Genomic DNA, 12,936 nt, shown 5'->3' with positions numbered 1-12,936 from the left:
AGGGCGCCTGCAGGCGGCCAGTGGGTGCTAGGCCTCGTAGTGCCCGTGGCAGCATCAGAGGGCCGCGCCGGGACCTGGACGGGCCCAGTGGGAGAGCGACAGGAGAAACAAGCACCGACACAACTGCCCGATTTTCCCATGGCCCTTAAGCGCAGCTTTTCTCGGGTTGACTCATTTACTTGCATTGTGGCGTGGGACCTGGACAGTCAGATTTGGCAGTGGGGAGTCGAGGAAACCTGGTTATGCATTTTTTTCCCCTTTGCATCCGGGCAGATCGAAACGGGGAGTGAGTGGAGCGAGTCTTTCTAAGAAAGTAAACTTCCCTCCTTTGTAGAGTGGGCTGGGAACACCCTTCCTCTGAGTTTCCCGGTAGGAAAGAGGGCCTTAGCGCCGAGCTGGAAGCGCTTTCCCGCCGCCTCCCGTCCGCATCGGCTCTAGCTCTGTGCTGCCCTCTCTGAGGTGACCGCCTGTCGGCGCTGGAAACGCGGACTTACTTTATGCTCTACAAAGAACCGCCCCACTAGTTTCCGAGGTGTGCAACTCGGAGAAGTGACCCCAAACAAAACGTAACCGGCCTTGGGCGGAGAGGGCGACTCGGGGTCCTTGCCGACGGTCTGGCCCAGACCTGCAGGCCCCGGCCGACCCCGGCGGATCGCCGCCTCCGGCGCGCTGCAGCCTCGCAGCCCCACGCCAGGCCGGCCCCTGCGGCCGCTCGGAAAACGCGGCGAGCGGAACCTGCACGCGGAAGCGCCGGGCGCACTGAGCATGCCCAGTTGTAGAGCCGACCAGAGGAGTTTTTTTCTTTTCTTTTCTTTCTTTTTTCTTTTTCTTTTTTTGGGGGTCTCAAGTAGCAGGCCTCCCCCCACCCCCACCCGAGCCCCCCACCACCCCCGGCTTAAGCAGCTACCATGGCCGAGGTCTCCAGAGCGGCGTTGTCCCAGGCGGGTTGGTAAGTGGCGAGTCCCGCCGGCCGCGGGCGCGGGCCGGGGCCCGGAGGAGGGTTGGGGGTTGGGGGCGGTGGGGTGCGTGTCGGGGTAGGCGGAGGCCGCCGCCCGCCCCCGGCCTCTCCCTGGGCCCTCCGGGCCGGCTCCGCCCCCGGCGCCACGCGGAGCCGAGCGAGTCCCCCAGCTCCCCTCCCGGCGGCGGCGGCGCGGCCTGGGCCGTGGGTGCGGGCGGCGGGCTGAGGAGAGGCCGGGGGCCGCGGGCCGGGCAGCGGCCCAGGCCCGAGCCGCGCCGCCCCGGGGAATTAGTAGCGCGGTCGCGCCGCCCCTGGGAGGTACTGCTGCGGCGGGACGAGGGGACGCGAGGGCGAGAGAACCAGGTGCAGCGGAGAGGGACGAGCGCGGCCGGAGCCCGCGGGCCCGCGGGAAGTCGAGGGCAGAGCGGAGCGGAGCTCAGCCCGTGCTGCCGCTGGGCCGCCTCTCCCTTCTCCTTATTCCAAAGTGCAGCACGGAGCAGGGGGAAGCTGCCCTCCAGCTGCCCTCCGCGGCACACACACAACTTCTGAAGCTCAGAATGACCGCATTGTCAACTCCTGTGGGTGCTCCGGAGAACTTTTCTCGAAAGGATAGCCGTGTTCTGATTTTTAAAGACGTTTCGTGTCATGATTTTAGGATCTGAAAACAATAAAAAAAATTATGCAGCATTAAGCTGTTTCTGGAACTTTGGCCATTTGGGTTGAAAACATCCAGTTTAATTCAGTAACGCTTTTCCAGGCCTGCATAGGCACAGGCTGGGCTGAGAAGTGGGAAGAAGGTTGAAGATTTGCCTCTGCTCTCTGAAAGTTCACTATCTTAGTGAAAAGAGGAGAGAGGGAGGCCTTAAAACAACAATTACACAAACAGGGGAGACAGTGGCAAATTGTACAAAGGAGCAGGCAAATGTGGAATTGAAGAGGAAGGAGAGTTAGTTTCCTAGAGAAGTGGGTTTTCAAAGATGATGAGGAAAAGACAGTTTCTAAATACAGAGCCCCTGGACATGAGGCACAGAAGTAGGAAAGGGCTTATTGGTTTGCAGCGCTGACATTAGATCCCTGTGGTTCCTGGATGTGGAACGGTGTCCAGTGAGAATTAAGACCTTAAAAGTTTGGGGCCAGATTATGGACTGCAAGTATCTAAAGGATGGATTGGACTTTGTGAATAAAGTTTTTGATTAAAGTGCTGTTATAGCACCTGTGCGTTGAAGACTGCTTCTGGCTCTACAGGCACCCCATTTTACTGGCAAAGAGATAGAGGCATAGAACTGTTAAAGTAACTTAAAAAATGACACAGCTGGAAAGTGATGGAGCTGAATGGTGAGCCAGAGGTCTGGTTCCACATCTAGTGCTTTTAAATGTTATTTTTCTTAACAGTTTTTTTGCATAGAACACAACATGACAAACTAGAGTTAAAAGCTCACCTTTTTCAGTTTTTTTTGAACATTTTTTATTGATTTATAATCATTTTACAATGTTGTGTCGAATTCCAGTGTTCAGCACAATTTTTCAGTCATACATGGACATATACACACTCATTGTCACATTTTTTTCTCTGTGAGCTACCATAACGTTTTGTATATATTTGCCTGTCACCTTTTTCAGTTTTATTTTTGTTCTTTTAACTGGAATTTCTACATACAGTTTCTTTACCTCACAGGGTTGTCTTGAATAATCTTGGATCACTCTTCTATTTGAGTTTTTCCCCATTCTTCTTTAGGTTGAGCCTTAGTTCTTCAAACTAGTTGTATGAGTTCATTTACAAGCTTATTCTTTTACTGCTTTCCAACATGATTCCCCTGACTCCTACCCCCCCATTAGAAAGGCTAATCTTGTTATTTTGGTTCCAGACTCATACTAAATTGTTCTTCCTTGGACTCTAAAATCCTTAAGGGTGGGAAACTGCATCTTTTGTTTTTCTGTACCACCAGGGAGCTCACTACATTGTAGGTTCTTATTAAAGTCTGATATGGTTGACCTTGGATGCAAATACCCCTGCCAATAAGAATTCCCTAAACAGGGTCTCTCCCCAAGTTCCTTCTGTCTTTGTTACTTTTTTATAAATTCCCCTCAATGTTATATTGTAACATTTGCCACTTTGTGTTGCAAATTACACATTTACATGTTTCTTTCATGAGACTGTTGCTTTTGTACAGCAGGGACTCCCAAAGGTAGGAGTAGTCTGTGGGGCTCATAACACTGTCTTTCTAGAAATTTGGGAATTTCACGAAATTCCTGATGGGTATTGAACAGGCTAGATTGGTGCTGAAGAAGACAAGATGTCTTAGTCTTACAGGTGGCTTATTAGACTTATCTTTAAGTAGAGATTTTTTTTATATTAACATGCAGAGAAGAGCACTGGAAGGAGAATTTCTCAACATAGAACAGCTTTGACCAACTCATTCTAATTCTGACATCCTGAGTTTCCTCTGACTTTTGGGATTCTCTGTTGTTACCAACAAAATCATTGTTCTTAGTAACTTGGTCTATTCACTTAATTACTTGTAGGACTTCAAAAGAAATAGATGTTAAAACACCTAAACAATTATTATATATTCAGTCAGCTTCACCTAGTAGGTTAGGGAAATATTTAGTGCTGAAATGTGATCTTCACGGGGTTCAGGTAATTTATATTGATTGATCTATTATTACAGTTTATGTTTTTCTTTGAGCATTTTTTTCTTTTATGTCTTTAATCTTTATTAGAACTCCCACAAAAATCAGTATTTTAAAGTATAACTCCTAACAGTAGCCACTCTGATAGCCTTTACAGTAATTTTTTTTCCTTAGTGGTCAGTAGCACAGAAAGTGTTAGGTTTTCTTGATTTGAACTTAAAAGTTTCAGATTCTTCTGCAGTATGGGAAATACAGTAACTGTGTTTAAATATTACATGAAATGGTATATTGGTCCTTTGTAATGCTTCCTTATATACATGGAATAGCAACTGAGCAAAGATACTTGACTCTACATTTGTCTGGATAACAGATTTATGTAACTCTTTGCCTTTTGTTTTTTTCTCTTTGGAGAAAATTTCCTCAAGGGGGAATTGTATATTTCTACTAACCTTTTGGATTTTTTTAAAAAAAGAAATACCAGCTTTTCAAAAATTTTTTTTTAAAATAAAAAGCATGTTATGGGAACATAATCATCTGTTTATTTTTGAAAAGGCATTTTCCATAGAATTAGTGAATGTATAGCTTAACTCCCTCAGTGTGCAGATAAGGAAACTTAAACACTGGTATCAACAATTTGCTCAGAGTTGTAAGTGGCAGAACCAAGAATAGAGCCCCAGTGTCTGGAATAAAGATCCAGTACTTATTTCCACAAGCCCTGGTGATAACTTCTAATTTAAATTGTTGGTCAAGTATAACACATTTTACAGTTTGAAATTGGATTAAAGCACTTTGCGATACGTAAATTTACTCTCTTCTTCGGGAAAGATAAGGTGCTTATTCTGAAGAGTGATGATATTGGAATCAAAGAAACTTTTACCATTTCACCTAATTGCTGATTAGGCTTTTCTGAAAACCTGGTTAATTCTGTTTTTTGAAGTCGAAGATTATCAGAAGAAGTAAGGCACTATGTTGTTTATTTTTGCCTTATATAGCAGTTCTGAGTTGATGATACTGTAAGGTAGTATTAGAAATAGTGTATTTACATTTTACTCTGAAAGAACATATTTTCTTAGAAGCCCTAGGTTTATAATATCCAAGATTAACCTGGTTGTGCTTTGAGGATTTTGTTTGTTTATTTGTTTTGTGGGTAGAGCAGAGATGGAGGGGAAAGAGAGGATGAACACAAGGGTCCCCTTCTTATCTTGTCCCGCCTGAATTTCACCTTCCCTTTTGGGTTTATCTCTCTTTGATACTGATATGTTTGGACCAAGTGTGTACCAAACTCCATTCCCTTTGTTTCACCTTTGAACAACTAAGAAAGGCTACAGGTGTAGAAATCTTTATCAACACAGTACTAGAGAAGAGTATTTATTGGAAAAATAGAGAAAAAAAGAAGCACAATGGCAGTATTAATTATTATTAATTAAGTATATATAATTAAGAATATATATGTATATATGTAATTAAGTATTGCTAATGAATGGCTCTGTTGTCTTGAGCAACCTGCCCTGTCATTCCACATGTTGCCTTCAGAGCTGCTCCAGAGAGGTGGAGCAACGTCAGGACCTTTTACTGGAATTTTTAATTCTTAACTCTTGACCTGTCCACAGATGGAGAGCTTCTTTTCACATTCCATTACCTAAAAACTTCCTCCCAAACACATTAATGATCAAGACGAAGAAAGTCAGATTCCTGTTCTGTAGCCTGTCCCTGTGCTTTTCTTGTTTGTTTTCTGAGAGGCACACCTTTCCCCCAGGAGACTGCTGGTGAATGAGCTCAGCCTTTAAGTGAGGAACAGCTTTTGTAACATCATAAATATAACTACACTTTCATATAATATACTGTTGATAGTAGTTGTGCATAAGAGTTTATACAAAGGGTATCAGAGGTTTTGCTCCCTCATGTTATTCCAGCATAACTCTTAGGCATAGGTATACTTGTAAAGAATTTTGGTAGTTCTTTATAAGGTTGTGTGTTAAGTGCAGGATTTTTTTATTTTCTAGAATTATAAAATACTTTATCATTACACTTTGATATACATGTATTCTTGGCACTCTCTTGGAGAGAATTAGAACCGTTAAAACACTTCTTAGATGAAACAGAGTAATAGATCATGCTGAAGAACTCTAGAGGAAACCAGTTACTTTATATTTGGTTTTCAGGATAGCTTACTGGAGACATTTTTCCATTTTGAAATATTTCCTGTTTCTTTAATGAGCATTTATAACTATCTCTTTGGTTTATACTATGCAATTATAATGTTCAAACGTAATAAGTGTCATCGACCTGTCTCAAAGCATGTTACATGTTACCTGGTTGCTTCTGTTGATATTGTAAACTGCCAAAAACGACTGGATACTCTGTTAAATTAAGCAAGTTTTCAGGTTTGAAGCTGCTGTTTGCAGTGATTTTTTTTTTCTTTTTTTGGTGGATAACCTATAAATCTAGTTTCAACTGCTTGTAGACTTGGCTAAGCAGTAAAGCATAAAGGGGGTATAAAAAACTTGCTACCTCAGCAAGTTGAAGATAATTTTCTCCCCTCACACAGCAGCATTTGCTAAATCAAGTAAAAATTGCACAGTAACATTTCAAGAGCCATAAAAATGTAACTGTATCTTTTTTTTTTTTTGGCTTTTGCTTTCTCCTTTTGACAAAAGGGAAATATTGGCATTTTGACATAATGTTACGGTTAAGCCTCATCTATCTAGAAATTCTGGCTTTTTGTAAGGTGTAGGATCTGGAAGTAGCTGTAGAACAAACATTTTACCTCTGGATAATTTTTAGGAGAAGCAGACGGCACGCCCAGCAATGGAAAATTTTTCGTGTAAAAGTTGAGAAACATTTGTGAAGTCATAGAATGACAAAGAAAAGCAGAGAAGAGAGGGCAAGAAACGGGTGGTGATAAAGTAATAACAAGGTGTCAAAGCTAATGGTAACAGAGAAGCACATTAGTGATGTAGAGAAAGGAAAGACCCAGGTTGTGCTCTGGGGCTGGACAGAGCTCACGCATGCTTTAGTACTGTAACCCCTGCAGGTGTCACACCCCTGCTTGATGGGTGTGTCTGTGTGCACACATGAATGCTTCTCACACATTTTACAGTTTTACAACCTTTAACATAGAGACAAATAGCTACCCTCATCTCAGTGTAGTGCTACTGAAGGTGTATCTTTATAACAGTAAATCTGTCTTTGCAATAATGAGAGAAATATATGACCTTATAATGTGTATACTGAAATACATATTCTAAGTATTTATGCCTCTTATCTACAAGGTACATTGTTTGTTGTTGGGATGATGTATAAGACAGGCAGAATTTAAACCTATTATATACTGGTGTTTTGCTTCCAGAGTGTTGTTGAGAGCAGTTACCCAGACTTGGGAAGCCTGGAAGGCTTTCCAGAACTAATGATGTATAAGCAGGCTATGTTGTTTATGCCATCTTAATATTGTGTTTAGTCTTTGTCTAGGAACACAAACAGTCATTCAACAAGTAATAATTGAACTTCTTGTAGCAGACACTTTCTTTTAGTATGATCAGATAGTGAAAGAGAAAGCCATTTATTACATATTCTAACATATTGCATTTGTAAAATATACTAGAAAGGAAAAAGGACGTGGCTCTGTAAGAGTTTATAAAAGTGAAATTTGGTGTCTTCATGGTCAAGAATGCTTCCTTGAGATTTGGAGGATAAGTGGGAATTAGATTAAATTAGGGGAAAGCAGCATATGCAGAGATCATATGGCAGTAGGGAGCATGGTGAGTACAGAGGACTGAAGTACTAGTATTAGCGCAGGGCAAGACGGAGAGGTGGTGTAGTGAGATGGGGCTGGGGGATACCCAGGGACTAGATCATGTAACGTGGGCCTTGCAGGTCATGGGAAGTTTTATTTTAGGCAACAGAAATCAGTTGAAAAGTTTTATTAGAGGATGGTTAAAGTAGGAACATCTTAATTAAATTTTGAGGTGTCCTTGCATTGAAGAAAATGGATTGGAGCTAGGCAGGAGTAAATGGATGGAATGTTGATGATAATTGAGATGGAGAGCAATAGATTGATTTGAGAGATATTTAGGCGGTGAAACAGAATTTTTTGATGGATTGGATATGGGAGTGAGAAAGAAGGAAGTGTCAGGGTTGACTTCTTGGTTTCTGGCTTATATACTCGAATTGATTACAGTACAGTTATTTAGGGACTATCGGGAGTGGACTACATTTCTGATGGGTGGATCTTGAATCAAAGTTGGACATTATTTGAGTGTGAGGTGCCTCTGAGTCATCTAAAATAAGATGCCAATTGGGTGTTAGGAAATACTAATCTTGCACTCAGAAGACAGAGTTAAAGATACAAATTTGTGGTCATTTGAGTGTAGTTGATTGAAGCAGTGTGTGGATGAGATCATCTAAGGCTGCACTGTCCAGTATAATAGACATTAGCTATAAGTGGCTACTGAACACTTGAAATAGGTCTAGTCTAAATTCAGATGTGCTGTAAATGTAAAATACACAGAGTTTGGAAGACTTAGTACAAAAAATAAATGTAAATATCACATTAATTGTTATATTGTTTATATATTGAAATAATATTTTTAATATATTGTATTAAAATACATAATTAAGTGAATTTCACCTGTTCCTCTTTACTTTTTAAAATGTGATTACTAGAAAATTTAAAATTACATTAAGTGGCTTGCATTATATGTCTGTTAGACAGCAGTGATCTATGATCTAAACACTAGCTTTGAATAGGAAGAGGCTAGATTCAAGCACTGAGGAATTTCAACATTTTTATTAGCTTCCTAGGAGCTGCCAGAGAGGGGGAGAAAGCATTGGAATGTAGTTATGAAGTCACTGACCTTTGTGTCAGAGAGTGTTTTGTCTATATTCTCTCCTAGGAGGTTTATAATGTCTTGTCTTATACTTAAGTCTTTTTTTTTAATTTAATTTTTTATTTTCTTTTATTTTTGGGGGAGAGGTAATTAAATTTGTTTATTTATTTAAATGAATATACTGGGGATTGAACCCAGGACCTCATGCATGCTAAGCATGCACTCTACCACTGAGCTATATATACCCTTTTCCTCACTGACCTTTCTAAGAAGAGAAAAAGGACATATATCTAAGAGTTCTATGGCAAGATTATTTGATTAGGTCAGTGTTAATTTATTGACTTGCTGGTATTAGAGACTGAGAGCAGTTTTAAAAATATTCCTTATAAATTTAGGTATCTGGAGGTCTTTTTAAAAAAAATTCTCCCCAAAACTCCTCTAAATATAAAATGCAAATAAAACTCATTTGCAGCTTTTCAGAAGACAATCTGTTGTGGATATTAAGTGAAGATGTTAAGAAAAACATTCTTATTTTGCTAAGTTTGTGGGCAGGACATTAAGTTTGAAAAATACCTACTATGAAACATTAAACATAAATATTGATGAAAAAATTGCTAAGTAAATTAAGCCAACATTTTATAATGAATTTTGAATTTATTCCGTTTAAGTATTGTTTTGAGAGAGAAATAGTGACGTGTGTAAGTTTAAGTGTCCGGAGAGTTAATAGATAATCATGATAGAGTTAATGAAATAATTCTTCCTGTTGCTCTAAATATATTCTGATTCTATATTTAAAGAAATAAATGAATATTTGGCTTTTCTTATTAGTTAAAATAGTTTGATTGATGCCTATTATTTTGTAAGCTCCTGTAAGGCAAGGAGCTTACAAGTCTTTTCATATTACTTTAGTATTCCTAGCATTTAGCAGAGTGTGAGGTATACAGTAGACACTTAAATGCTTGTAGAGTGAATGTTAGTGTCATTTAATTAGTCTTGGTATCTTTCATTATACTGTTTTTGTGTTGTCCAGGAATACGAAACTTCTTCAAGCTTCTTATGGAGTAGAAAATTGTTATTTCTGAAATGAATGTTGTGAAATGAAAAAAAAAAGTTTTATAAAAATGTAATCTCTACAGAAATGCCTATACACAAACATTTCTCTATTGATAACATTTCTAACTGAATATAAAAACATATACTTACAGGTATGTATTTGTGTTCAGTTAGATGTAGATTTTGAAATATGTTGATAAAATTTCTTTGCTTGGGACAACCAACTGTTTTGTAGGGGCTTTGAAATGTTCTCTTTCAAAGCAATGTTAATAGAAACTGTTTTCAGAAGCTTATACACCTATGTTTGTCCTAGATCCTAATTATTTCTTTATACATTTGATATTTATGAAATATGGTACTAATTTTTACTTGTCTTTTTGATATTTTAGAATTACTTGTTAGCCAGGGAACCCTGATTAGAAATGTGTTAGGATGATAGATTGTAATTCATTCCGGGGCCTTTGATGAGGCAAGAAAGTGGGCGTTAAGGCACTTTGTAGTCTAGTAAACTGGCATAGGGTTCCAGTCCACGTGAAGACACTGCCAAGCACACATTGCCCTTTTGTTGTTTAAATTATGAACACCAAAATGGATCTTGTTTATGTTACTAGTGAGGACACAAAGCGTGTGAAATAGGCTCCTTCTCAGTATCCTTTTTCAGTTCACCATACTCGGAATGGCAGACACTCACTAGTGGCCTTTTCCGCCTGAGCTGAGGGCCTAAGTTGGTATGTAGGGGCTTCTAATCCTAGAGTTTCACCATGATATTTTGTCCAGGCTGCCTGCTGATTCCTTAGTCTGCTTCACTCTAAATTATGAGTAATAGTGAGATTTCCCCAGGATTGTGTGTATTTGACTTTTTTCCTCAGTTAGCACTTATGCTCCATCTGAGTTTTCTTTGCTTGCTATATTTTGAGGTTTTATGGGATCAGGATGTACTTCTTCCTTATTTCGGTGCTGCTGATAAATTTTTTGACTGCTTTTTCTGGTTGTGCTTATTTTCTTTGTTTTTGCTATTTTTTCTCTTGTTCATTTAATTAGTTACGCATTCATCAGAAGTTCTTAAAAGCATATATTACTTAGGTGTTTCTTTGATAATTAAAATTGATAAATAATAAAAGTGTTTTGTATACCTAATTAATTGCTATACCAATACAATGAAATTTCAGTGCTCTTTTGTGTGTCTGTGTTTACATCCTTGTTTTTGCAGAGTGATTGCTCAAAATAACATGTAACTTTGTTGGTGTATATATCTAGCTGTTCTTTGCTACCCAAAGACAGCTACCATTATACTCATTAAAATTTCTGCCAGTTACAAAGATTTCCTTTGCAGTGATAGTTCACAATTCTAATTGTGAGAGATATCTTCATATAATTAGATGTAGTTTATTAACAAATAGAGAGTTTAACAAATTGAGATTTTGATTTGACATCATGAAATAGATAATCTAGTGTAGTGGTGTAGACTTTAATGGGTACAGGGTAATGAGAAAGGAATTAATATTTGAGTGATACATGACAGAAATCATCTTGTTCATGCTGAAGTCTGATTCTCTGGAAAGAGCAATAGGGCCTTGAAGTTTTTGCCAGTTTATGCTTATGTAAATAAGCATTTACTCTGATATTATTTTAATTAAAATGGAAAAATTGGCCAAAGATACATCCTTGTAGTATTTAAAAAACTGCTCTGTATTAGTCAGATTGAAGGCTAGGCTGGTATGAGAGAGACGCCACATCACAGAGGGCTAAAGAAGGTAAGCTCATTTTCCTCTGTCACAAAACAACCCTGAGTGGTGGGGATTTCTGCTTTGTGCTGTCATTTAGGGACCCAGGTTCCCTCTATCTTACTGCTGCTTTGTCCACTCACCCCTGCTACTTAAAGTGAGGGCCTCACACCAGCGGCATTGGCATTACCTGGTAGTTGATTTGTAACGTAGAATCTCGGTCTCCATTACAAATTTAGTAAATCAGCGCCTGCATTTTAACAGAATTCTCCCAGTGATTCTTCTGCGCATTAAAGTTTGAGAAGCACTGCTCCAGGGCACTGTCATTGTCTTCCTGGCCATGGCAGCTCTACCATGTCTGGGTTTTAGCTGACAGGAAAAGGAGTGACAGCAGGGAGCCTTAGAGTCCGTTCTCTTGGGGGAATGGTGGCACACACTGTGTCCTTGGCTTCCAGGAGCTTAGGCTCACATCTGCCCGAAAGGGAGTCTCAGAAACGTGTTCAGTGATTCTCAGATTATCTGCTAGTTTTTAAAATACCTGTTTTTTCACAGATCAGTGCTTTTGTAAACTAAACAATCTGTCAGCAGTGTCAGATTGCTCTAAAAGTTTCTAAATGCTTACCTCAGTTTCTGTGCTTATCCCATCCTGGAGCACTAACAAAGAGTTTGAGAATTGGCACTGCACTGGTGTATGGACACGTGGGCCATGTGTTCTACCTGGACACATTTTGAATTTTTCACTCAGTGATACTGTTCAAATTATGGTAAAGTTGCATGAATTGGTATGAATGAATGAGGCACTATTTTTTGGCCTTTCATACTTTTTGATTTAATTTACTCATCTTCTACTTCAAAAATTGTGTTATTTTTAATGATAATCATGTTTGTAAAGGACTTTTCAGCTTGCAAGTCCCTCTTTCCCTAATTAGATGTCATTCCATAATAATTAGTAGTATATATATATTATAGTTGCTTCAAAAGGTGGTTGTGCGCCTTCTTGGTTTAATCATGTTGCTCATACTTCATATGGCACATTAAAGGATGTTCTTGTTTGAGATACCTTTCTAATGTATTTTGTAACTTTATATACTTTTAGTTATGAACTAATAGTTTACAGTCGGTGTTAAGAGACTTATCTGTGCCTTTATCATATTGGTTGACATAGCTTGACGTGATTTCAGTTATTCCTCCCTCAACATGTTTTTGTGGAAAATAAAATTGAATTGGACTGTTGGTGGTCTTTTAAAATGTTTTACCTTATCACAATAACTTTCATGTGTAAATTGAATTGTTTATAGTTATTGGTAGTGCTTTAATGCTTTAGGCAAAAGTATATATTAAAAACATGTTATAGATTTGTATGTATTGAAGACACATATTGTTAAATTGGAAAATAGCCTAATGTTTGATTTAATGTTTTTGTTGTATTCAGTATGCTTGTTGCTCTTTTGGTCTGCCTAGTATTGCCTTGCAGCACCAATTTTTGTTTTTTTTCTCCTAAGTACCCAATGTATATGAACTTTTCGGTTAGCCAGAAGTCCGTGTTGTGAAGGTGAGGTGTTAGCTAGGAACAGGTTTGCAAGCTTGAATCGATTTGTGTTTGAAACTGAGATTAATAAATTACTTGGTTTTGGACAGTTAAAAATTTGTTAGAATTATTAGTTAATTAGAATTAAATAATTAGAATTATATCACAAATCTGGATTATCATGAGGAATTATGAGAAAAAAATAGTTACAGAAAA

At 39.0% G+C, this 12,936-nt stretch overlaps 1 protein-coding gene and 1 non-coding gene across 2 annotated transcripts in view; one reads left to right on the top strand and one right to left on the bottom strand.

The window, feature by feature from the left end:
• The first annotated feature begins 760 nt into the window (after positions 1 to 760).
• The window catches only part of TDRD3 (tudor domain containing 3), a 151,130-nt gene continuing 138,954 nt past the window's right edge, over positions 761 to 12,936 (top strand). Inside the window, 1 exon segment of the mRNA XM_032496899.1 lies at positions 761 to 949. Within this exon segment, the coding sequence (XP_032352790.1) occupies positions 909 to 949 (41 nt within the window). The 5' untranslated portion in view covers positions 761 to 908.
• TRNAA-AGC lies at positions 8,589 to 8,660 on the bottom strand. Its single transcript has one exon. It is a non-coding gene; the product is annotated as a tRNA-Ala (tRNA).

This window comes from Camelus ferus, chromosome 14 (assembly GCF_009834535.1).
Source record: "Camelus ferus isolate YT-003-E chromosome 14, BCGSAC_Cfer_1.0, whole genome shotgun sequence".
Taxonomy (NCBI): Eukaryota; Metazoa; Chordata; class Mammalia; order Artiodactyla; family Camelidae; genus Camelus; species Camelus ferus.
Note: the sequence above shows the minus strand (reverse complement) of the source record. Positions and strands in the feature narration are given on the sequence as shown.